The following is a 25,794-nucleotide window of genomic DNA, read 5'->3' as shown; positions in this document are numbered from 1 at the left end:
AAGGTGAATAGATCTTCCTTTATAGGTCCAAGTTTTGCCATATTTTTCTAAATCAACCAGCTCATCATTCCTAACATCACAACAATATTATAACACAATCTTATCTGAGAGATTATCTATGAAAGTTATTTCCACATTTTCTGAATTCCTTCTATTCTTGGCTACATTGGTTTTTATTTATACCAGAAAATTTTAATTTTAAATAATAAAAATTATCAATTTTACACTTCAACAGTGCTCTCATATTATAGTACCGTTTAAGGTCTGACACTGCTAAATCTACTTCCTTTATATCTTTTTTCCTTGATTTCTTTGAAATTCTTGATCTTTTATTCTTCCAAATAAACTTTGTTATTATTTTTCTAACTCAGTATGATAATTTTTTTTAGTAATTTAAATGGGATGGTATTGATTAAATAGATTAATTAGGTAAGAATTGTCATTTTAAACAATTATATTGACTTTGCCTATCTATGAAGAATAAACATTCCTTCAGTTATTTAGATCTGACTTGATTTGTATAAAAAGTGTTTTATGTTTATGTTCATATATTTCCCGTGTCTGTTTTGGCAGTTATACTTTCAGGTATTTCATACTGTCTAGTTATTTTTAAGTGGTCTAAACCAATATCGAATAATATGTCTGGCATACAGTGTAGTTTCCTTTTTCATTAAATCTATTTTACTTTTAAATTTGTCTGAGATCATAATTACTATCCTTGTCCTTTTTTTTTACATAATAAATTCTACTCCTGCCCTTTATTTTATCTTTGTGTGTATCTCTCATTTTTATTTTGTTTCCTGAAAGCAATATATTATTGAATTCAAATTTTTAACCTGCTATCTATTTCTGTTTTGTGGGTAAATTCATCCCATTCACATTCTAAGCTAATTACTTGTTGTGTGTTTTCCTTCTTCCTATTTTTGCTCACTGTCCTGCTCATCTATTTACCCTATCCCCTCACTCCTCTAAATTACTTCTACCTGCTTGTCCTTGTTCTCCTATTCCTTAATCTACCCCTCCAAGAGTCCCTCCTTTATCCTCTCCCCAGCCTATCCCCTTGCCTTCTTCTTTCTTTCCAAATTTAGAAGATAAATCTATAACTATAGATATATAGATATGGACATATAAATAGATATGCATACAACACACATATATGTATATATGTATGTATGTGTATGTATGTATGTATATGTTGTTCCCTCTTTAACTCAGTCCCAATGAGAGTAAGATTCCAATACTACTCACCTTCTCCCCACTAGTTTCTGCCTTTGGAATTTTTCCTTTTATGCCTCTTTTTGTCTCTCCCTATGTAATTTCATTTTTTAAAGAATCATCCCATCATATATATCATACAAAGCCTTTCTTTCAAATGACCCAAATAATGATGATAATTATAAAAGTACTGCTAACATTTTCACATATAAGAAGTAAACAATTTGACCTTATGAGTCCCTTGTAATTGGTCTTTAATGTTTACCTTATATTTCTTCTGGATTTTATATGTTGAATTTTCCTTTAAATTCTATTGTCTTTGTTACAAATACCTGAAAGTCTCTCAGTTCATTGAATGTCCACTTTTTTCCATTCAGGATTACACTTAACTTTGTTGGGTAATTTACCCTTGGTCATAACCCCAGTTCTTTTGCTCTAGGAAATACAGTATTCTAAGACCTTTCAGTGTAATAGCTGCTGGGTCTTGTGTAATCCTTATTGTAGCTCCATGATGTTTAAATTTTTGTTTTTTTCTTGTTAGTTGCAATATTACCTCCTTAACCTGGGAGCTTTGAAACTTGACTATGATATTCCTGTAAGTTTTCCTCCTGGGATGACTTTCGGGTCATAATCAGTGGATTTTTTTCTATTTCTGATTTGCCTTCTTGTTCTAGAACTTCAGGGCAATTTTCCTTGATAATTCTTTATAATATTATACCCATTATAATGGATACATAATTATATATCCATATAATTTTTGATTGTATCTTTCAGGTAGTCTGACTATTCTCATATTATGTCTCCTTCTTGCTCTGTTTTCCAGATCACTTGTTTTTCTGATGAGATGTTTCATATTCTCTTCTATTTTTTTCATTCTTTTAATTTTGTTTTAGTATTTCTGGGTTGTTAGCTTCCTCCTGTCCAGATCTAGATTTAAGTAATCATTTTCTTCCTGAAGTTTTTGACTCTCTATTTGAAGTTGGTTGGCTTTCTTTTCATAATTTCATAATTTTTTTGAATTGCTCATATTTTTTTTTCAAAATTTTCCCCTCTATCTCTCTTATTTGGTTTTTAAGGTCTTGTATTTAAAGTTCTTCCAAGTGTATGTGTAGAACCTATATAAAATTGTATGCCATCTCAGGGAGGGAGGGGGGAAGGAGGGAGAGGGAGAAGGAAAAAATCTAAGTTATATGGAAGTGATTGTAGAACACTGAAAACAAATAAAATAATAATAATAATAATAAAAGAAGTAGTCTAGACATGGCGCCTTTAAAGAGGCAAGGAAAGGCAAGACATCAGGCTGGGAGGGAAAGAGCAACAGTTACTACTGAAAATCACTCTAAAGCCAGGAAGGTTCAGAAGAGAGCCTTTAGGCAAGGGGCAGGGACACCATGAATCATAAGACTAGCAAAGTAGGAATGGGCCAGGTTATGGAGGGCTTTAAAAGCCAAAATGAAAATGAATAATTTACTTAACCTCTCTCAGCTGAGATTTCCTCTCCAATAAAATAAGATGATACTTACCCTATCAAAAAAAAAAATAAAGTTCTTCCAAGAACTCTTCCTGTACTTAGGACCATTTGACATTTTTCAGTAAAAAAGGAGTGACTTTTTTTTGCTCTGTTATCTTCCTTTGAATATAAACACAGATCTTTTCTATCCCCATGGTATCTATCTGTGGTTGGGTTTTCTCCTTTGCTTAGTCATTTTTATTTTGTTTTATTTCATTTTTAGCAGCTAGTGGTATAATCATATTCTAGTCCTGAGATATGGGAATGATGCACCAAGCTTTAGGTCCTTCTTACTGTTGTTTTCTGAGGTCTTCCCTGGGGCCCAACTTTGGGCTCTCCTTTCCAACCTTTCTAAACCACAGCTAGGGCCCCCAGTCATGCTGTTCCACAAATACTCTTACTCCTTGTGGTCCCTCAGGTGGCTGAAAACTACAGCCGTCCTGTCTGCTCTGGAACTGAAACCAAGGACTCTGCTCTCCTGCAAGTGCCCACAGCCAGCAGGTCCCCACCCCTCTGCTATCACCCTCACCAAGCATGTGCTGTCTCTTCCTCTCATGGCCATAGCCCAAGACAAGTCTGCTCATCACAGCTGTGCATGGTGTTCTACCGTAGTGGAAGGTCTTTCACTCTTCTTCTCCTCTGCCTTCACCACCCATCTGTAAGGGGGAAGTTCCTGAGGATTCCTCCTAATCCCAGCTGCCTCCAGAGCTTGTTGTTGATTCTGCACTCCTGAAGGTGTTTGCATTTCACTCAGGCCCAACTTCCTCCCCTGGAGGTCAAGTCTTTCCTGGGGTCTTCTCATGTTGTCTTAGGAGGACAACTGCTTTATCCCACCTTTTGTTTATTTCTGCTGCTCTATGTTCCCTCTGAGGCAATATTCTGGTTTTTTGTTTTTGTGGAGGAAATTTGGAAAGCTGAAAGTTTTCTGACCTACTCTACTATCTTCCCAGAATCTTCCTCATTCATTTTCCAGATGAGAAAATTGAGTCCTGTACAGGTTAAGTGTTGTGTTGAAGTGTGTGTGTGTGTGTGTGTGTGTTTGTGTATGTGTGTGTGTACATACAGACATATACACCTTTGGCTATGGGGGAGAGGGAGGGAGAAGTTGAGGATGAATCTGAAGTTCTATAATCTGGGGGACTACAAGATATGATGCTTCTTTTGATAGAAATAAGAAAGTTTTTTAGGTAGTTGAATTTAGGGGAGGAGAGAGAGAGAAAGAAACTACTCATATAGAGATCTGTAGATATAACTGTCTATGTAGCTAGATATATTTGTATCTATCATTATCTCTATATGTCTCTATTTATTGAGTTGTGTAGAATGTTCAGGAAGTCTGACACCTCTGATGTGAGAGCTTGCAAAGCTCTTTTCAGGGCTGCTCATCCTTCTTTGGTGTCCATTTGATTCACTCAACTCTCACCTGTATCTTCAAGAAGTTGTAGCATGCACAGGTAAACCCCAGTGTAACCATCTCAGCAGACAGGCTAAATCAGGCTGAAGGTGACCAGAAGACCTTAACCCTCTTGGTGAGTTAGGAGGATGTCTACCCCAAGCATATGAAGACTTTCTCTGGTGGAATGGGCAGATGAGAACAGTTTGTTCCAGTGGCTGAAGCAGGTGCTATGGAAATCTTAGAGCTTGGTCAGATATAGAAGATGCCAAGGTCAACCACTGCATCCTGGGTCATCATCACTCAGCTTGGCTTTTGTCTTGTCACTGCACTTCAATGATTCAGGAAGAGAGAGTAAGGCTGACAACTTTGTGCAGCTCGACCTCATTGAAATCCACACAATTCACACACAAGAGTCAAGAAATCACACTATGATGTCATTGATCTTCTTTGAAAAAGAATGACAAACAACACCCTCTCTCTCTCCCTCTCTCTATCCCTACCCCCTTTCTCTTTCTCTCTCTTTCTGTCCTTAGAATTCACTCTGTCCTTACCACTGCCTCTTAGAACTCTTGTCTTCTGTCAAATCTGAGTTAAATTCCCAATTCTTATATGAGTCATTTCCTGCTCTCCCTTGCTCCAAGTTGCTAGTGCCCCCTGCAATTACTTTATAAGTATTTTGTATATATTTTGTATTGACTTATATGTACATGTTATTTCTTCCAATAGAATAAGCTTCTTGAGAGGAGAGACCGTGATTTCCTTCCTTCCCTCTGCCCCCTGGCTTCCTTCCAAACTTGGCTCAAATCATACCTTCTTCAGCTATCCTTTTCAGGTCCACCTCTCCCCCCAATCATAGCTAGTGCCTTACCTTTCATTTCTTCTTCTTCCTCAGTATCCATTTTAGTTTGCCATTTTTTCAGTGTTGTCTTTCCTCTTTAGCATGTGAGCTCCTTGGGGGTAGGGATGGTTATTGCCTTTCTTTGTATCTCCTATGCTTAGCACAGTTCCTGGCACATTAGTAAGTACTTATTGCCTTTCTTTGTATCTCCTATGCTTAGCACAGTTCCTGGCACATTAGTAAGCACATTAGTAAAGGCTTGTTGAATGTTTGTTGAGTAGATGATAAATAAAATAAAAAATAAATTTACTTGGGATGGGGAGCAATGAGGACAGGCCTTTTGTATGTAGGAGATGGCACTTTAGCTGAGTCATGAAGAGAGCTAAAAATTCTAGAAGATGTAGGTGAGGAGAGCATTTGGAGGATGTGGGAGTGGGATGGGGTGTAGCTTGAGTAAAGGCAACAGAGGGGAACATAGGGAATAGGAAGTAGACTTATTTTCCCAGAACAGAAATGTGTGTGTGTGTGTATGTGTGTGTGCGCATGTGTGTGCGCGCGAGTGTGTGTGTGTAGGCGAGATGAATGATGTGTAATAGGTCTGGGAAGATGGCCTGGAGCTGAATTGTAAAGGCACTGAGTTGCCAAGCTGTTAGAATGACCAACCCCTGCCGCCCCCTGTCTATGAGTCTAAGACTCATGGGAGAACCGATTTATCTTGGGGGACCAGAGATGAAGCCCTTATGACTCATCAGTCTCCTCCATGCTGATTGCTGACTGACTCATTATCCTTCCCTCCCAATCATGCCTGCCTCTAACTGACCACCTGGACTGTCCTTTTCCACCAAAGCGATGCTATTTTCCTCATTATTCCTCCTGGTTTTCTATGTCTGCAGCTTGAGCAGGTCATTATCCTTTTGGGTCCCTGTGTTTCCCTTTATACCTTAGGGGTAGTTTCACTGACCGATCCCTCAGGGTGTCTTGAGGGATAAATACCAAAAGAAACCCTACAATCAACCCTCAGTCATTAGTGCCAGTTAGGGGAGCATTGGCATGAATAATCCAAAAACACTGGGTAATCCAAAAATAACTTCTATTTGACTTTGAAATGTACTGTGCTCAGGGCTCAACAAACCCTCCCCCTGTCAGCAGTTCAATTTCAAGTCAACAATTATTTAAGCACTTCCTATGTATAAAACATTGGGAAGCCATAGAAAAAGTGGAAAATGTTTCCTGCCCTCAAGTAGGTACCATTCTACTGGAGAAGTAGAAGGGCATATCACTAAGTAAATTAACAGGTAATTTGAGGAGGAAGGGGACTATCTCTTCAAATTACTTGGAAATTTATTTATTGATGGGCCCTTTTACTTCTCTGGTAGAGTGGTAGCTACTTTATGGATAAGATAAGTGAGACTCAGAAAGCTGATTTGTTTAAGGTCACAGCAAGGAGGTTCAGCTTTGAAGGATGCTAAGGATTAAAAGAGGTGAGACATAAGGAAGGAGTGTCTTCCTGGTATAGGGGACAGTTTGCCTAGAATATAGAGTCTAGAAAGATGAGAGCCTAAGTATTTAAATGCCAAGATAAGGAATTTGAATTTTGTCCAAGAGGCAATAGAGAACCACTTAGGTTTTTTTTTAAGCTTTTATTTCGAATTTTATTTTTCCCCAATTACATTTAAAAACAATTTTTTAACATTTGTTTTTAAAACTTTGAGTTCCAAATTATCTCCCTTCCTTCTTCTCAAACCCCCCCCCCCATTGAGAGGGTAAGGAATTTTATATAGGTTATACATGTGTAGTCATGCAAAACATATCCATAATAGTCATATTGTGAAAGAAAACATAGACAAGACAAAAAAACACCTCAAGAAAAATAAAATAAAAAAAGGTATGCTTCAATCTGTATTCAGACACCATCCGGAGAGAGCATTTTTCATCATAAGTCATTCAGAGTTGTTTTGGATCGTTGTATTGCTGAGAATAGTTGTCATTCACAGCTGATCATCCTACAGTATTGCTGTTACTTTGTACACAGTTCATTTCACTTTGCATCAGTTCATGTAAGTCTTCCCAGGTTTTTCTGAGAGCATCCTGCTCATCATTTCTTGTTGTACAACTTCCTATTCCCTATACCAGGAAGACACTCCTTCCTTATTATATCTCACCTCTTTTAATCCTTAGCATCCTTCAAAGCTGAACTCAGGTGGCATCACATCTTTGCTGTGACCTTAAACAAATCAGCTTTCTGAGTCTCACTTTTCTTATCCATAAAGTCGCTACCAATCTGCCGGAGAATTAGAAGGGCACATCAATAAATTCCATCATAATCACATATCACAACTTGTTCAGCCATTTCCCAATTGATGGTCATCCCCTCAATTTCTAATTCTTTACTCCCAGAAAAGAGCTGCTATAAATATTTTTGTACACCTAGGTCCTTTTCCTGTTTTGTTAATCTCTTTTGGGATATGAATCTTGTAGTGGTATTGCTACGTCAAAGGGTATGCATGAGCCACTGAAAGTTTTGAGCAGCTAGTGGAGGATGTATTGGAGAGGGGAGAGCTAGAACCAGGAAGGCCTCTTAGGAGGTTTGTCTGGAGGTTAAGCTAGGCTGATGGCTAGGGGAGTGGTGAGTAGGGGATAGATGTGAGAAATATGTTGGAGGTAGAATCGGTAAGTCTCAGCAACAGATTGGCTGTAAAAAGATGAGAGGGAGGGAAGAGTTGAGGGTGACTGAGGTTGTGAATGCAGCTAGGTGGCACAGTGAGTACAATACCCAATCTGGAGTCAGGATGACTCATTTTCCTGAGTTCAAATCTGACCTCAGAGACTTACTAGCTGTGTGACCCTGGACAAGTCACTTAATCCTGTTGGCCTCAGTTTCTTCATCTGTCAAATGAGCTGGAGAAGGAAATGACAACAAACCACTCCAGTATCTTTGCCAAGAAAATCCCAAATGGGGTTGCAAAGAGTCAGAGGTTGTGAACTTGGGGGACTAGAAGATGTTTCCTATGTTAGAAATAAGAAAGTTTTCAGGATGAAAATTGGATCAAGGGGAGAAGATCATGCATTCCTTGACAGGAATTCCTTATTTTGAAACTCATGGTTTTTTTTCTCTTGCCTTTGGGTTTCTTGGTTTGTTGGGAACCAGCCTAGTGGGCCTGTGGAATTGTAATAGCTTCTTCTGAAAATGATTTCCCTTCCCACAGCGTCCTTCTTTTCGTCTTCCTCTTTGTTCTTTTGAAATAGCAGAACCATGCCTATGCATTCACATGTCTTCTCTGGTCAGGCCTGTCCCATAGAGCATAGCTATACTCTGAGAGCTGAAAGGAGCCTAAGAGGCCTTGGTCACCTGATGACCTACCGAGAGGGTCAGAGGTGGCTGCTATAGATGACCACCAGCTAATCTGCCCCCAGGACTGGTTACTGTTGCTGAGGACCATCTGCCCAGCCATGAAGGCCTGACAAGTCTTTATAGCCCAAAGAATGCTGAGCTTTGGGCTGCTTGTTGTGTTTAAACTGACTTAGGGCAGTAATTCTCTTAGAAAACTATCCAGGATATTAATCTTCCCCCTAGTCAAGATTAAGGACCTACTATGTGCTAGGCACTGTGTTAAATGCTGGGGATACAAAAACAAAAAACAGCCTATTTTCAAGATATACAGCATATCCCCTGGCCCAGTTAGAGTTGTCCTCTCTTTCCCTGGGACAGAATGATTCTCTGGTGGTCCCTGTAAGCAAGCATGTATTTCTCCCTGTTGGGGAGATGAGATAGTCGTTGTATCTTGGGGAGAAAGTTAATGAGCCCAAGCATTCAGTGATGGCCCTTATTCCACAGGCTTTAGCCTGATGCTGAAGCTATGGAGATTCCATCCGTTCCCCAGTGATAGGGATATGGGAGATTAATGAATTCCTTACTGAGATCAAAATTCTTTGAAAAGAGAGAATCTCCTGGACAAAATGGATGATGAACATGTCTTGTCAGATTCTGATGACATGCAGTGGAATGGGCAGCCCATTGAATCAGTCATCATATTGATGTCTCTGAAAGACACTGCTGATGAATAATGACCCGGAGTTGGACATGAGCAAGAGTTTGGCTTTGGGGATCATTCTAGGCAAATTGAACAGCATTACTTCACTTATCCCATGCTGCTCATTCCTACAAAAGTCCATCATTTTTAACACCAGTATTCCCCCAGGGACTCTATGACTGCCAGTCATGGAATATGATGATCTTAGAAGAAACAAAACTGTAGGTGACTCAGAAGACAACAGAAGATCCTGGTGGGTGTCAGTAACTCTTAATATGTGGCCAATGATGACTTAAAGTGGGCTGGCATGTGTGACGGACAGAGGGACTACACAAGAGTGTTGTGCTAGTATCTGTGGAATGAATAATGCAGAACTAAGAGAAGGAAAACCTCCAGCAGCTTCAAGAAGTCCTTTATGAAGGATTTCTCAAAAGACACAGACAGGAGTTATGTTAGATGGTAGAGTTTTTCTTTTTTTGTTATGTGACAGCTTGATAACAATGATAGTATTTATATAGCATTTTAAGGTTGTAAAGTGTTTTACAAGTATTATTTTATCCTCACAACAACCTTGGGAGTTGGGTGCTCTAATTATCCCCATTTTACAGATAAGGGAATTGAGGAAGACAAAGGTTAAGTAACTTACTCAGAATCACACAGCTGTTAAATAAATGTCCAAGGCTGAATTAGAACTCAAGGTTTCCTAACTCCAGTGCTCTAAGTAATAGAGAGGAAGGACCACATCCTTGCCTTCGATGCTTAGTAGATGTGTTACCCTTGGCAAGTCACAAGTCTTTCCTTAACCACAGTTTTCTCATCTGTAAAAATGAGAATGATGATAATAGCAGTTACCTTCCAGGATTTCTTTGAGAATCAAATGTGAGGATATTTGTAAAGGACTTAGCAAACTTGCAAAAGCTAAACAGATGGTAACTATTTTATTATTCTTATTATTGTTGGATAAATTTCCAGCAATATCTGGAAAGGGAATACCCACCCTGGTGAGATCCCAAACCCGCTGAAGGACATATTGACTGACAGTATGATCATGGACTCACCAAAATGTGCAGTAACTGGCCATGGCTACATGTTCTAGGTCTCCACAGTGCCTGGCAATTGCATATTGGGTATTTTGGGCTCTGTCTTACTACTGTAATGTATTTCATTCTTCTTGTTCAAAAAGCTTCACATTTTCAGCCAGAGTTGAAAAGAAGTTAGCAGTTGATGACCCCACACAATGAATTGTCAGGAAAGTGGGGATCCAGAGAGAGCAAGGATTCTTCACTGTTTTGTATCCTGGTCCCCTTGTGCAGTCAGGTCAGTGAAGCCTATGGGTTCCTTCTCAGAATCATGGTTTTAAATATTTGAAGGCCAAGCCTTTCAGGCTGAGTTGAGTGAAAAGCAAGGTGCCATTTCCCTCCATCAAGTTCTCAGACCCTCTGAAATCTATCCATGGACCCCAGATTAAGAGCCTCTGAACCTCTAGAGGTTCCTTTCGGAACCATATCCACCCTGGCTTGGACTTGGTTTCCTCTGCACATCATGCAGTGGACAGAGCACTGGACCTGGAGTTAGAGGATGTGAGTTCCTATCTGACCTTAGACACTTAATAGCTATGTAACTCTGGGGAAGTCATAAAATTGTTTTCCTTGGCTTCCCCATCTATAAAATGGGGATAATAATAGCACTACTTCCCCAGGGAAAGTAGTTGTGGAAATCAAATAAGATGATATTTGTAAAGTGTTTAGCACAATGCTGGGCACATGGTAGGTGCTTCATAAATGTTTGAATGGGGAGTGAGGGGTGGAGAGTAGACCCAGAGCCAAATGCAAGGCCATTGAATCTGTTCCAATCCAGCTCTTCCTTTGAACATTTCCAGAAAGTCTTTTCAGATCTTTCTATAGACCTTTAGGGGCCATTATTTGAGACACAATTTGCATTTGGCAGTCAGTCTCCTTATGACAGCAAAATGCCTTCTTTGGTTCTTTTTACTATTTTTCCTCCTCTTCTTAAAACCTGAAAAATTTAAACCTGTCTTTGAAACTGTGTGCCCAGTTCAGTCCCTTGGACAGGAAGCAAATTTGTCTAATCTTGAATCAGAGGTGTGAGAACAAATGCCAAGGATGGGAGCAGGGGAAGGTGATGCTTGACGTTTTTGCCATCCTGATTGATTCCTTCTGTTTGGGACAGTAATAGAAGGCCTCTGTTCCCCCTGAGCACACATCAAGGGACTTTGTGGGTAGGCAGCCCCAAAATTCTTGGGTGTCTTGGTTTTTCCGTTGAGCACATACCATTTCCAAAGATTATAAAATGTTTTGGGAAATCATGCTGTGGCAAAGGCTGGTTGATTTTGGCCAGAGAAGTTAAGCCTCAGGGGAGCTCAGGTCTTTGCATCTGTGCAGGAGAACTGAATGGAGGACAGTGATTGGTTACTACTGAGGACAGAACAAGGCAGGTCAGAAGAGAGGCAGTGGGAAACAGAGGAAAAAATACTGACTCTGGATTTGGAGGACCTGGGTTCAAATCCTGCTCCTGATACTACCCTACCAGTGTGACCTTCATCTGGTGACTTAACCTGCCCAGACCTTAGTGTCTGAGTCTGCCAAAAGTCTGGGAGAGGAGGGTCTGCTCATTTCTACTCAGATGCCAGAGAAATCCTCCCTAAAGGTCAGCCTAGAGGGATCAGCCAACTCTGCCCAGCTCAGCCCCAGCTGACACTGCCTGGGCACCTAAGGGTCCTCCAGCACCTAAGTGCCTGGGACTATCCAATCCCCCACTAACTTCTTGTTTCTAAAACTCGCTGGAGCAATCACGCTGGTGCACAGTGCCTGAAAATGCTGAAGTTTTTAAAATCACTGAGCAATGGATGGCTCACTCTTTGGGGGATAGGGGAGAGCCTGGGATGACATGAGCAGAAGGGAGTTTGTTAAGAGAGTTCACTGCACTGGCAGAGGTGATGGGGGGACATGACCTGGCTCAGCATCAGGGCTCATCAAGCTGCAGCCTGACCTTCCTAATAATCATCTGGCTGTTGTGTGTACTGGGTCGTGATGTCCCCTTGGGCTGTTGTGGCATCTGTCATTCTCACTGAAAGGACACGAGCTGCTTGCCATCTCACGTGCCCCTCTTTGGCCACTCTGCCTTTTGCTGACTCCAGGAAAATGCACTTTGGTATCAGCCTGGCCCCGATTGGCCACCCTGCTATCACTGCTATCACAGCCTGGTTTTGACCTTATATAACAGCCCCACTGAAAGAGTGAATCCAGCAGCTGGACAAAGTTTCCCAGCAGGGAAAAGGACAAGCCACATTTCTAGCAGCTCCCAGCTATGTGTGAGACCTTTGGTTGAGCTACAACAATTGTTGGGTCATTCTTGGAATTTTTGCCCACAGTTGACTGCTCACCTTAGAAAACTGGGCTAGATTGGCGATAGCAAAGTGGACAACTGGATTTTTCTCATAGCACCAGCATCTAAGGTAGTGGCCGCTTATGTCCAGAATACCCAGGATCCCAGCACTATGGTGCCCTGCTCCTGGGATCTACCTCTCCCTCACCATTCATTGGGGTCTAGTCCAGCCTCTCTGAATGATGGAAATGGCTCCCCTTTTCCCAGCACAACTGTCCCCAAAGTCAGACTGTGCAGCTTCTATGTCCATTTCCCAACCCCCTCCCTGAATTTTCCCCAGGAACAAGAATCCCTAGTTCTGACTGTATTCAGAATGTTCCATCTTTCCCCCCAAGCCTGGAAAAATTAAGGATTTATTCTCTTTGCAGTTTAAGAAACAATGATTGAAGTCAGTGGACTGAGCCCTGGCTTCTGGGGTCAAAGGCCCTGGGTTCAGAAGCCGCCTCTGATGCTTTCTACTGGTTACTTCATCTTTTTTGGCCTCAGTTTTCTCATCTGTAAAATGAAGAATTTAGCCTAAGTGGCCTCTGAAGTTCCTTCTAATTCAGGATCTATGGTTCTTTTGTGTGCAAGTCACCATACAATGGGATAGGGATAGATGAAGACCAGAATGAAATCATTCCTGCTCTGAAGGAGCTTATCATCTCCGTGGGGGTAGGAGCTGATGCTTCCTTCAACTGTGCTAGGATTTCAAGTTCCCTCATCAGCCTGGTCACCCTTTTCTAGCTATTCTCCAGTCTGTCAATGTCCCTCCTAGAATGTGAGGCTCAGGAATGAATGAAGAAAGAGCATCTGTTAAGTGCTTACTGTATGCCTGCCACTGTTACATGCTGATGATGGAACTATAAGGAAGCAAGCTGGTCCTTACCCTCAGAGTTTACATTGTAGTAGGGGAAGACAATGCAGAGAGAAGCTAGAGGTGGGAGGGGTAGTTAGGGGTGTGGAGCTGGCTGGAAAATGGCTGGTGGTCTGGTTCCAGGCATATTCAGGTGAAAGCTCACCTTCTCAGAGCCCAGGGCTCCAAGAGGCAGGAGTCTGAGTTCTGCTGGGAGGAAGAGGTGGGCCAGAGTGTTGGGAACATGGCAACCCAGCACTCCAAATGTATCCACAGCACACCATGGCACTATGACCTCCCCACAAATGGTTCTCATCTCTATTTGCTTTCCTGTTGCCTCAGGACTCATCCATTCAAACTGTCCGCAGGTTGGGAAAGGTGGGGACAGATTGGGTCACTGAGAATGTGAGAGAGAGAGAAGGGTCTTGAGCCACAAAAATCTGGTAGTCAAACAATTTCATTTTGCCCTAGCAAGGAGCTAGGGAAAGTGCTGCTAATCTCACTGATGTCACTTCATTATCATAGTTAGCACTTAATAAATTCTCACTCATTCACTCACTCACTCATTCATTCATTCATTCATTCATTCCTGTGCCCAGTAATCTAAGAGGGATGTGGAGTAACTGGAACCTAACTAGAAAAGGGATAGGTGTCTGTTTCAAGTCCCTGTCTCAGTCTCCCTTCCTACAGTTTTACCACTTTCTGATTTCTTTGTTTACAGAACTATTTTGAGAGTTACATCTCCATCGCCTCAACAGTGCCCTCTGTTCTGTGCCTCATAGGGAACTTCCTGTTAGTCAACAGGTAAGTGACTTTGAAGCCTCCCTTGCCTCTTCACCTTCCTCTCCTCAGAAATCAGCGGATGCTCTTTCCTCTTTGCGCTTTGGCTGGTCTTGTCTCTGGAGATTGGAAAAAGAGTAACACTGGTCTGGGAGTCCAAAGTTCCAGCTGGGGCATTTTTTACCTCTGACCTGCTTAAGTCACTTCCTATCAGTTTCCCACTTGTACAGTGATGGGGTTGGCTTAAAGATGGTCTTTAATATCCCATTCACTAGTTTGAAATCTTGCTTTCATCCATTGCTTTTCAACCATTTGTTTCAGTGTATAAACAACACCTAAGTCAACAAATGTGACCCCTGTGCTCAGACTTAACTGTTGCCTCCAATTTCCTTCTTTCCCTGGGGACCCTGTTTGATTCCATACCTACATAAAGAACAGACTCCAGTGACAAGGCATATCTCCTGAGTAGGAGACAGAAGAAATAAAACAGCCATACAAATAAGAATGACCCATAGATCTAGGAACTTGGTGACTCTGGCCTTTCTCTTTGTGGGTTTGAATTTGCTAGGCTTTCAAGGTTTTTGCTTTCTTCCTAGATCCTGGGCTTGTAATTCAGGTAAGCCACCTTGTGGTCTGAAGAGCCTGGTTTCCCATGGGCATGGGAACTGAGAGACAGAGACTACCATGATTTACTCCCAAATCAGGCTAATGGAGGAAAGAGCAGATAATAGGAAAGGGAAGAAGTAGTGTAGCCGGAATCAGCTTCAAATTAGAGCATGGAGCCTCATGAACCAGTTGGAAGAATTAGCCAACAGGATTGGCCTAGGGCTTGATCACCTTTCTGTACATAGTCTGGTCGAGGAGTGGGGAGCCTGCAGCCTCAAGGCCACATGTGGTCCTCTAGGTCCTCAAGGATGGCCCTTTGACTGGATCCAAACTTCACAGAACAACTAGATTCAAAGGGCCACCCTTGAGGACCCAGAGGGCCACATGTGGCCTCAAGGCTGCAAGTGCTCACCTTCTTTGCCCTGGCTCTCCTCTCCCCCAGATTAGCAGCCTTGGACAGCCAGGACACCCACCCAGAGTTTCTCCTGAGATATGGGTGCCCATGCAAACCTCCCATTCAAGGAATGAAAAGTTTGTTTAGAAGAGGAAGTCGTAGCTACTTAGCCTGAGGGCCTTTGGGGCAGCCATGCCAAAGGGTGCTCCTGGCCCACAGAGCTTCAAATGTAGGCACGGGGAAGGAAGCAGTGGCAGGTGGGAAGGAAGAAAGGAATAAGTGTCATCTAGCACTTAACTCAGCAACTAAGTTGAGGTCTCTTCCAGCTCTCCACTAGGGTCCAGTGCCTGCTGTCTAACCTGACACATGTACCCTGCTTCTTTGTGACCATATAGATGAATTCATGCGTAGAGCTGGGACATAGCTGAGGGTAGTTTGCCATAGAGTTTACAGATCAGAAGGTGCGAGGAGGCCAGTTATCAGTGCAGGTAAATCTTTAGTGATCTGAGGGGCTGCTCTGTGTGAGCAGGAGCTAGACCTTCCAGCTTCTCCCTGGCATGAGGATCTGGGCCTTGGGGAGCCCAGATCTACAGCTGGGAGAGACCTCAGAGATGATCAGTCTGAACCTTGCCTTTTACAGATGAGGGAACAGATCCCAGAGAAGGGTGCTGGCTCGCCCCAGGACACACAATTGGCAGATTTAAGATCTGAGCACATTACCCCCCCACCCCTAATCTGACTTCACCGCTCTTTCCACTATAGGAGGCCTGTCAGGACAAAGGCAAATAACCCCCAGCTGGGGGTTGGGGGCTGTCACATGGAACCAGGAGAATGACCAGGCCTCAACTCTACCCCCTCCACAGTCTGTTTTCACTTCCTCTGCCGGGGGTTCCTATATTCTGGGCTTAAATGCTCTCTGACTCACAGTGCAGTGGCCCCAAGGCTACTTCCTGATGTGCCTAAATACCCCTGAGGAATCATGTTTCTTCCCCTTGTGGCTGTCCCCCTTCCTGCCCCCACACCCCAGCCCCATCTCTGTACCACAGAAGGGGAGGAAAACTTCTACCAGGAAATATACTGGGAGTCCTAACTCCTCAGTCCTATAGTATCCCAGCCTCCCCTGGGCAAAATCTCTTACCCCCTACCCAGCTCTATTTCCCCTTCCTTCTCCTCAGAAAAGAGGGAGAAGCAGCAATAGGGTGCTAGGCTTGGGTTCAAGAAGACCTGGATTCAAATCCTACCTTAGTCACTTAGGTGGCACAGTGGACCTGGAGTCAGGAAGACTCATCTTAGTGAGTTCAAATCTGGCCTCAGAGACTTATTAGCTGTGTGACCCTGGGCAAGTCACCTAACCCTGTTTGCCTCAGTTTCCTCATCTGTAAAATGAGCTTGAGAAGGCAATGGTAAACCTCTCCAATATCTATGTCAAGAAATCCCCGAATGGGGTCATGAAGCATTGGAAATGGCAGAACAATAAATGAGCCCTACCTTCTCTCTATTTCAGTCAGAAAGCTACCTAGCTCCTCCTGGACTAGTGGGTCTATGTAGGAAGAGGCCCCAATGGTTTACTTCCCCCAGTGCTCCTCTTGTACCTCCTCTCTCTTTCAAGGTGTAGGCTAAATACTGATCTCCAGCAGCCACTTTCTCATCCTCTTCTCCCTAACCCCAGATCCTCCCTTCCCATCCTGAACTCAGACCTCAGGCACATGATAAGAACCCTAGACAGTCCAGAAAAGAAGAGGCTTCCCCAGAGTATCATAGACACTGAGTGCCTGGTGTGCTTTCTGAGAAGTCTTTTTGTGCCAGGTGACTCCTGGTTACAACAGGATGTCTACTCCTTTGTTGAGAACTTTCCCAGCACCCCTCAAGTCTTGGGGTACCAGCTATATGAGCGCACCTGTCAGAGCCACTAGGATGTTTGGGGTAGGGCTCTTGAAACTCTTCGCTCAAAGCTGCCTTAAAAATCTCCACCAAGGCCAGAGATCAGGTGTTACAATGGAAAGAGGACCTAGCTTGGAGCCATGGGACCCGAGTTCAAATTCTGGCATTGTTCCTTACTATCTGGGTGACCTTACATGATTCACTTAACAGATCAAGGCCTCAGTTTTCTCATCTGTAAAATGGAGGAGATGGATTGCATGGCCTCTTCCAACTCTAAATCATTTTTTATCTTCCATTTATTACCATATCTTCGCAGTCAGAGATGGCCTTTAACTACCCAAACTCATCCTGCTTCCTTGTAAGTCTTGTACCTATGCTTAGCATCAGAGTTGTAGTGCTCTGCCTCAACCAACCTCTCTGAGCCTCAGTTTCCTCATCTGTAAAACAGGGATAATAACAGCAAATACTTCCCAGGGTGGTTGTGAGGATAGACTGAGGTAATATTTATAACGCGCCAGCCTGATGCTCGTTTTGTTGATGTCATTATTAATAATGTTGCACCAGCTTTAAAACGCTGGCCTTGGGCTGTCTGTCCTCCATCAAGGGCCTCACCAATCCAGGCCAAGCCATCCTCACTTTCAAGGATGCAAATGTGCAGGGCCAGTCCTGAACGCCAGATGGCACTGCTCCAGAAAAGCTAAAATTGCTTGCTTTCCTTAAAAAATAGGACGGGCTACCAGAGCTTGGAGAGGAGCTTCCAGAGCTTGGAGAGGAGTGAGGGATGGGTAAAGGGGAACTGAGTGCCCTATGCCCGGGCAGGGCACTCTTGTGCCAAGCAGGGAGCTGTAAGCTCTGTGCACCCCCACGATCCAGCAATCCTACAGATTTTAGGGTTTACAAAGACCTTGAGATAGATAGGTAGATAGATGATAGATAGATAGATAAATAGATAGATAGATAGATTGATAGATTGATATATAGATATAGATTGATATATATTGATATATACACATTATCTCCATTTGATCCTAACAATCTTATTTCTATTATTGTTGAGTTATTTCACTTGCGTCTGACTCTTCATGACCCCATTTGGGTTTTTCTTAGCAAAGATATTGAAGTAGTTTGCCATTTCCTTCTCCAGCTCACTTTACAGATGAGGAAGCTGAGGCAAACAGGGTTAGGTGACTTGCCCAGGATCACACAGCTAGGATGTGTCTGAGGCCAGATTTGAACTTGTGAAGATGAGTCTTCCTGACTCCAGGCCCACTGGGCCAGCCCGTTGCCCCTGAACGGTATATGATGTGTGATACGATCATTAACATTCTTTGGTTATATGTTTGTTTCAAATATTCATTTTTAAAAATTTGAGTTCCGAATTCTCTTCCTCTAGCCCTTCCTCCTCCCACTGAGAAGGCAAGTAATGTAAGTCTCATTATATATGTGAAGTCATGTCACCTTTTTACAGATGCCAAGGAACAGCCAGATAGGGTGGTAGATAGAGGCTGGACCTAGAAACAGCAAAATTCTGAGTTCAAATCCAACCTTCCTATTAGCTCTGTAACTCTGAGCAAAACATTCAGCCTTTGTCTGCCTCAGTTTCCTCATTTGCAAAATGGAGATAATAATAGCAACTACCTCCCAGGGTTATTATAAGGATAAAATGAGACAATTGTAAACACTTTGCAAAGTGTTATATTAATGCTACTTACTATTATCATTATGGCAAAACTATGGCTGAGGGAGGTTGACTTGCCCAGGGTCACACAGCTAGTGAAGTATCACTCTGTGGTATCATAGATTCATGGCTGGAAGGTATGTTCACCCTCCTGGAAGGGGAGGATGTCACATGGTCAGACCTACAGGCAGATAACACAGCCCTCCTCCCATCCCTTTTCCCTCCTCCCTCTACCGTCCTCCTGTTTAGTCTCACCCTAAGTCCCAAATGCATCACTGGAACTCACAGGTTCCACAAGCACACTCTGACTGCACTCTCACATACTCACACACACCAAGAATTCTCTGCTGCCATGACCCAAACTGTTGGTTCCCTTTTCATGCTCTGGAACTCATGGCTCTCAGTCCAGTTTCTTGAATCCCCAGTGCATGTCTGGCAATCTCAAAGCTCCTTCCTGGTGCCTCCTGTACAAGTCCTTCCCCTAGCAGTCATTTCGCTGAGGTTCCTGTGGACCTGCCTTCTCCCCTCCCTCTCCTCCAGCATCACAGCTCCCCATTCCACCTACCCTCCTCTTCTCCCTGCTCCAGCCACCAAACCCAGGCTTCTGGAGGAAGGGAGGAAGTGGATAGAGAGGGGGTATCGCCTCTCCCTCTCCTCTTTTCAGAACTGGGGATACTACAGATGTGGGGCATCGCCTCTCTTCCCAGGATTTTTCCAGTGTATTCATTGCTTTTGCTGGTTTTTTCTTCTTTCTCTTTTAAAAAATTTCTTTGTTACGAAGAATGCATCTCTTGGAGGAGGAGGAGGAGGGATACAGGGGGTAATATAGGCAAGATAAAATAAGATATCAATACATTTTTATTTAAAGAAAGAGGGTCTGTGCTCTTTCCCAGTGGGAGTGGGGAGGGCAGGTTAGCTGCCTCACTGGGATTGAGGCAGGAAGGGGGTTGGGGCGGGAACATTGGATTTCTCAGTTAGATATGGACCTTCATATAGAGAGGATGATCCAACTGTGCAGTGATAAGCCCACCCCAGGATCTGCCCTTTGCAGAGGGAGGGAAGAGGAGAGAGAGCTGACTTAGGAAAGTGTTTCCAGTCTTCCATCTGTTTCCAAGCTGGGGGGGAAACAGTTTTTGGCTAAAGTGGTTTTTTATTTAATATGTGAGACTGAAATGTCGCCTCTTTCCCCCTTGTGGAGGACCCAGCTCTTTCTGCCTGGCTCATCTATAATCGCCAAGTGTTTTATTATGTTAAATTTGTAGCATCATAAATACTTATGAGCAGGATTTACATTTTGGAGATTTGTGAGGAAATCAGTCCCCTGGGGTTGAGATTCCTCATGAGAAGAGGTATGGGGAGACTGGGAGAGACTGGCAGCTAGCACGAGGCCCGAAGCCCATTCCCATCATGAGTCGGATCTCACAAGGATGGCTGTCAGTCAGGAGAGGCAGGACAGGTCTGCCAATTTAACATAAATACATAGCCCAGACCCATCTGTGGCTGTTCCATTGTCCCCCCAAACTGACCCAGACAAAAGACCCCACAGAGAAAGTCATCTTCAAATCTGCTCTTGCCTCTGCTCCTTGCTACTTGTATAATCTTGGGCAAGCTACTAACTTCCCTGGGCCTGTTTCCTCCTCTGTCAAGGGAAGAAATCTATGTTCACTGCCCTAAATCTAGAATCCTATGACTGGATTAGAATCCCATGGGCTAATAACTGAGTTATTTCACTTCTCTTGGCCTCCGTTTCCCCCCACCCCATGCAGAAGAAGAGGGGTGGGCTAGATGAGCCATGAGGTTTCTTCTAGCTCTAAACCCAGGATACTGAGCTATCTGGTCTTTTCGTAAATCTTGAAGGAATGCTCGACCTCCCTCCTAAACCCAAGCAAGCTGGGGCTTGACTACTTTCTCCACTCAGGGCAGCAGGACCAGACAACTGAGCCCTGCACTGAACATTAGGTGCGCTTGGGTGGGCCTCTTTGCACATGGTACCATTTCATAAATTTTTATGATCATTAAAAATAGCCCAGGGCATAATTACTGAGGGCTTCAGGCTCACGTCTGGAGGTTCTGGTCCATGGGGCCAGTTTATTCAGCAGGTTATTAGGAGACAGAATGTGCTTGGGGAAACTGGGGCCTCTTGGATTGGAGAAGGCCAAGTAGCTGAGGGACCTTCACTTGGGGGCCAGAGGAAGCCTTTAAAATCCACTCCCTTTGAAAATCCACTTAACATTTCCTTCTAGGATCCCTTTCTTACCTTGCCCTGGGTTACATTGCTAAGTCCTGTTGTCTATAAGTAACCTTAGAGTTGGGCACATGTGATGGCTTCCATCCTGCCAACAGTATTTTCACTTTATCTAGGTGATTGTTGGTTCATTCAGAGCAGACATCTTCCCATCCTGGTTGGAGAGTCACAGCCCGGCTGGTGGAGAGGGACTCCAAAAATCAGTTTGTGAACATCAGTCAAGCACCTACTCTGTGCCACGCACTCCAAAAGCCAGTCCCTGTGTGAGAGACTCACAGCAGATGATGCACAAATGAGCTGCAGACAGGACAAATAGGAAATGAGAGTGTTAGATTGTGTTTCATTTTTGTTGTTTTCTCCCCTCCCTTTTCTTGGTGTAGGGAACTCTCAGTGAGGAAACTACCCTCACTAGCACCTGTTCTGCAATTGACTTAAAGAGGATCGAATAGCTAGAGTGTGTCAGGACCTGAACCCAGAGCTTCCTCACTTTTGAGGCTACTGCTACCTACTACATCCTACCTAAGGATCATAGAACTGAAAGGGAACTTAGAGACCACCTAGTCCAAGACATCATTTTTAATGTTGTTTGAAAGCCCAGAGAAACCTAGGGATTCACTTTAAAAAATTAATTCCTAATGAAAGTAAATGCTAAATTTATTTTTTTAAAATTAAATTTATTTATTTAACTTTTAACATTCATTTTCACAAAATTTTGGGTTACAAATTTTCTCCCCTTTTATCCCCTCCCCCCCCAAACACCAAGCATTCTAATTGCCCCGATGACCAATCTGCTCTCTCTTCTATCATCCCTCTCTGCCCTTGTCTCCGTCTTCTCTTTTGTCCTGTAGGGCCAGATAGCTTTCTATACCCCTTTACCTGTATTTCTTATTTCCTAGTGGCAAGAACATTACTCGACAGTTGATCCTAACACTTTGAGTTCCAACTTCTTTACCTCCCTCCCTCTCCACCCCTTCCCTTTGGAAGGCAAGCAATTCAATATAGGCCAAATCTGTGTAGTTTTGCAAATGACTTCCATAATAGTTGTGTTGTATAGGACTAACTATATTTCCCTCCATCCTATCCTGTCCCCCATTACTTCTATTCTCTTTTGATCCTATCCCTCCCCATGAGTGTCGACCTCGAATTGCACTCTCCTCCCCATGCCCTCCCTGCTATCATCCCCCCCACTCTGCTTTTCCCCTTATCCCCCACTTTCCTGTATTGTGAGATAAGTTTTCCTACCAAAATGAGTGTGCATTTTATTCTTTCCTTTAGTGGAATGTGATGAGAGTAGACTTCATGGTTTTCTCTCACCTCCCCTCTTTATCCCTCCACTAATGAGTCTTTTGCTTGCCTCTTTTATGAGAGATAATTTGCCCCATTCCATTTCTCCCTTTCTCCTCCTAATATATTTCTCTCTCACTGCTTGATTTCATTTTTTTTTTTAAGATATGATCCCATCCTCTTCAATTCACTCTGTGCACTCTGTCTCTATGTATGTGTGTGTGTGCATGTGTGTGTAATCCCACCCAGTACCCAGATACTGAAATGTTTCAAGAGTTACAAATATTGTCTTTCCATGTAGGAATGTAAACAGTTCAACTTTAGTAAGTGCCTTATGACTTCTCTTTGCTGTTCACCTTTTCATGGTTCTCTTCATTCTTGTGTTTGAAAGTCAAATTTTCTTTTCAACTCTGGTCTTTTCATCAAGAATGCTTGAAAATCCTCTATTTCATTGAAAGACCAGTTTTTCCCCTGAAGTATTATACTCAGTTTTGCTGGGTAGGTGATTCTTGGTTTTAGTCCTAGTTCCTTTGACTTCTGGAATATCCTATTCCATGCCCTTCGATCCCTTAATGTAGAGGCTGCTAGATCTTGTGTTATGCTGATTGTATTTCCACAATACTTGAATTGTTTCTTTCTAGCTGCTTGCAATATTTTCTCCTAGACCTGGGAACTCTGGAATTTGGCCACAATGTTCCTAGGAGTTTCTCTTTTTGGATCTCTTTCAGGCGGTGTTCTGTGGATTCCTTGAATATGTATTTTGTCCTCTGGTTCTAGAATCTCAGGGCAGTTTTCCTTGATAATTTCATGAAAGATGATGTCTAGGCTCTTCTTTTGATCATGGCTTTCAGGTAGTCCCATAATTTTTAAATTGTCTCTCCTGAATCTATTTTCCAGGTCAGTTGTTTTTCCAATGAGATATTTCACATTATCTTCCATTTTTCCATTCTTCTGTCTTTGTTCTGTGATTTCTTGGTTTTGCATAAAGTCATTAGCCTCCATCTGTGCCATTCTAATTTTGAAAGAACTATTTTCTTCAGTGAGCTTTTGGACCTCCTTTTCCATTTGGCTAATTCTGCTTTTGAAAGCATTCTTCTCCTCATTGGCTTTTTGAACCTCTTTTGCCAATTGAGTTAGGCTAGTTTTCAAGGTGTTAATTTCTTCAACATTTTTTTGGGTCTCCTTTAGCAGGGAGCTGATCTGCTGTTCATGCTTTGACTTCATGTCTCTCATTTCTCTTCCCAGCTTTCCTCTACCTCTCTAACTTGATTTTCAAAATTCTTTTTGAGCTCTTCCATGGCCTGATCGCATTGGGTGGGCTGGGACACAGAAGCCTTGATTTCTGTGTCTTTGCCTGATGGTAAGCATTGTTCTTCCTCATCAGAAAGGAAGGGAGGAAATGCCTGTTCTCCAAGAAAGTAGCCTTCTATAGTCTTATTTCTTTTCCCTTTTCTGGGCATTTTCCCAGCCAGTGACTTGACCTCTGAATATTTTCCTCACACCCACCTCGCCTCCTGATCCTCCCAGCCAGCATTTGGGGTCTGAGATTCAAATGCTGCTTCCAGCCTTAGGGCTTTTGGCGGGGGCTGCTATTCAGTGTGAGATTAAGTTCAGGTGGTCAGGTCGGGGCAGGGCCGCCTCTCAGGCTCAGTTCCCTCAGGGGGTTTATGCACAGACCTTCCACAATGGATCCAGGCTCCTGCCCCCTTGGGGAGCCCCAGTCTGCAGCTGCCTCTCAGCTTCTACCTCCTGGGGGGGCCTGAGTTATGGGGGCACCCCACTCCCCTCTCGACCCACCAAAGAGATTCTCTCACCGACCCCCGTCACCTGTGGGTGGAGGGACTTGTGCGGCCACTGGAGATCCCGTCCCTGAAGCCTGCTCGGATCTGTATCTCTCGGTGCCACGGCCGTGGCCGCAGCAGGTCTGGGCTGGGTTCCACGTCTGCAGCGCGAAGGACCTTTTGCGAGAGGTTTGCAGGTCCCTCTGTGGGTGGAGGGACCCGCGTGGCCCCTGGAGATCCCGTCCCTGAAGCCCACTCAGATCTTTTCCTCTCGGTGCCACGACCGTGACAGGGCTGCACTCAGCTCCCAGTCCCGGCGCCCAGTCCGCAGCGCGAAGGACCCCCCGCTAGAGGTTTGCAGGTCTCTCCAGAACAGAAATCTCCCTTGCTCCAATATTGCGTGGCCTCTGGGTCCAGAATTTGCCGTGAGTTACTTCCCTGTAGCCATTCTATGGGTTGTGGGTTCGGAGCTATGTGTATGTGCGTCTTTCTACTCCGCCATCTTGGCTCCGCCCCCGTAAATGCTAAATTTAAGTTAGAGGTTAATGATAGTAATGAAATGATGATTTAAATTGTAATGATAATAATGAAAATTTTATTCCCATCCAAGTTCTCAGACCACCCCCTGATATCTATCACCAGATTAAGAACCTATCACCAGATTAATAACTTTTACAGCTGAGAAAACTCAGGCTCAAGAAGTTCCATGTATACACTCAGCTGGTAGATGATGGTTCATGGGATCCTAGATTTAGACCTGAAGGAAACCAAAAAGACCCTCTAGTCCAACCCCCTTACATTTTACAATAGAAGAAACTGAGGCACAAGGCTAGAGACTTTCCCACAGTCACACAGGTGATAAGGGTTAGAGTCAATTTGAACCTAAGGCCTGTGACACCTACCTTGGAAGTGTTTGACATATTGCCCTGCATTCTCTTCTCTCTCTGGTTATTAGTTTCTTCAGTCCTTCCTTGCCCAGAGGAATGGGTCTTAGCCACATGGGACCTGGCCTTACCTCTCTCTCCAGCTGACTTCCTTTAGACTGGCTGTTTCTTCTCCCCATTGGCCTCTTGTTACCTTAGTAGCCAGCTGTTACCTAGGTGAGCTCTCAGGGTGGGTCTCCTGCTCCTGCTGCTGCCTGGAGAGCGCTCCTATGACAGAGATCTCTGTGGGATGGGATGGGACGCAGGCTCTCACTCAGTGGAACAAAGGTTAAAGCTGCTCCCCAGTCAGTCCCAGTAGAGTTCCCAACCCCTGTGGCATGCTTAAAGCGAAAATGCCTTCAGCTCCCCCTGGAGCTGTCCAATTAGCTGCCTCCTAGACCACGAGCCAGTGCTGAATTGTTGGAGGCATCCAGGAGAGGCAGCAGCTGCCATTATGCTCAGGATTCTGGGAGCAGTGGAAGCTACCAAAAGGAGGGGTTGTAGAGTAAGGACAGGGTAGCATCTCTGATGGATGGAGTGATCACTGAGCTGGACCTCAGAAGACCTGGGCTGTCATCCAGCACTTAACAGAGTGTCTGGCACACAGTAGGTGCTTTAAAAGCATTTATTGACTGGTCAGTTATTGATCTCGGCCTTGCTTTGACCCAGTGGGTGGCCTTGGTCAGCTATTTAACCTCTCTACTTCATTTTCTCTATCTAGATTTTAAAGTCAAAAGATATTTCAGAGACCATCTGATTCTCATTCATTTAACCAATGAGGGAATTAAGGCCCGCAGAGCTCAAGTCCCTTGCCCAAGGTCCTGAATTGTGTTAAATGGGGCTGATGGAACCTGCTTTGCTTACCTCAAAATATATGTATCTATACACATACACACATATACATAGAAGCATTTATTGAGCACCTACTATGTGCTAGGCCCTTTATAAATATTATTGCATTTTAAGCCTTAAGACCACCCTGTGAGATACAT

The 25,794-nt window shown here is 43.6% G+C and overlaps 1 protein-coding gene across 5 annotated transcripts in view; it reads left to right on the top strand.

Annotated features, from left to right (window-relative positions):
* SLC29A3 (solute carrier family 29 member 3) overlaps positions 1 to 25,794 on the top strand; it is a 70,856-nt gene that overhangs the window by 31,223 nt on the left and 13,839 nt on the right. For all 5 annotated transcript variants that reach the window (XM_072628276.1, XM_072628274.1, XM_072628275.1 and 2 more), the window contains one exon: positions 13,952 to 14,034. In XM_072628276.1, the coding sequence (XP_072484377.1) occupies positions 13,952 to 14,034 (83 nt within the window). The remainder of the gene's footprint in view (positions 1 to 13,951; positions 14,035 to 25,794) is intronic.

This window comes from Notamacropus eugenii, chromosome 1, assembly GCF_028372415.1.
Source record: "Notamacropus eugenii isolate mMacEug1 chromosome 1, mMacEug1.pri_v2, whole genome shotgun sequence".
Lineage (NCBI taxonomy): Eukaryota > Metazoa > Chordata > Mammalia > Diprotodontia > Macropodidae > Notamacropus > Notamacropus eugenii.
This window is presented reverse-complemented; position numbering and strand designations above follow the sequence as displayed.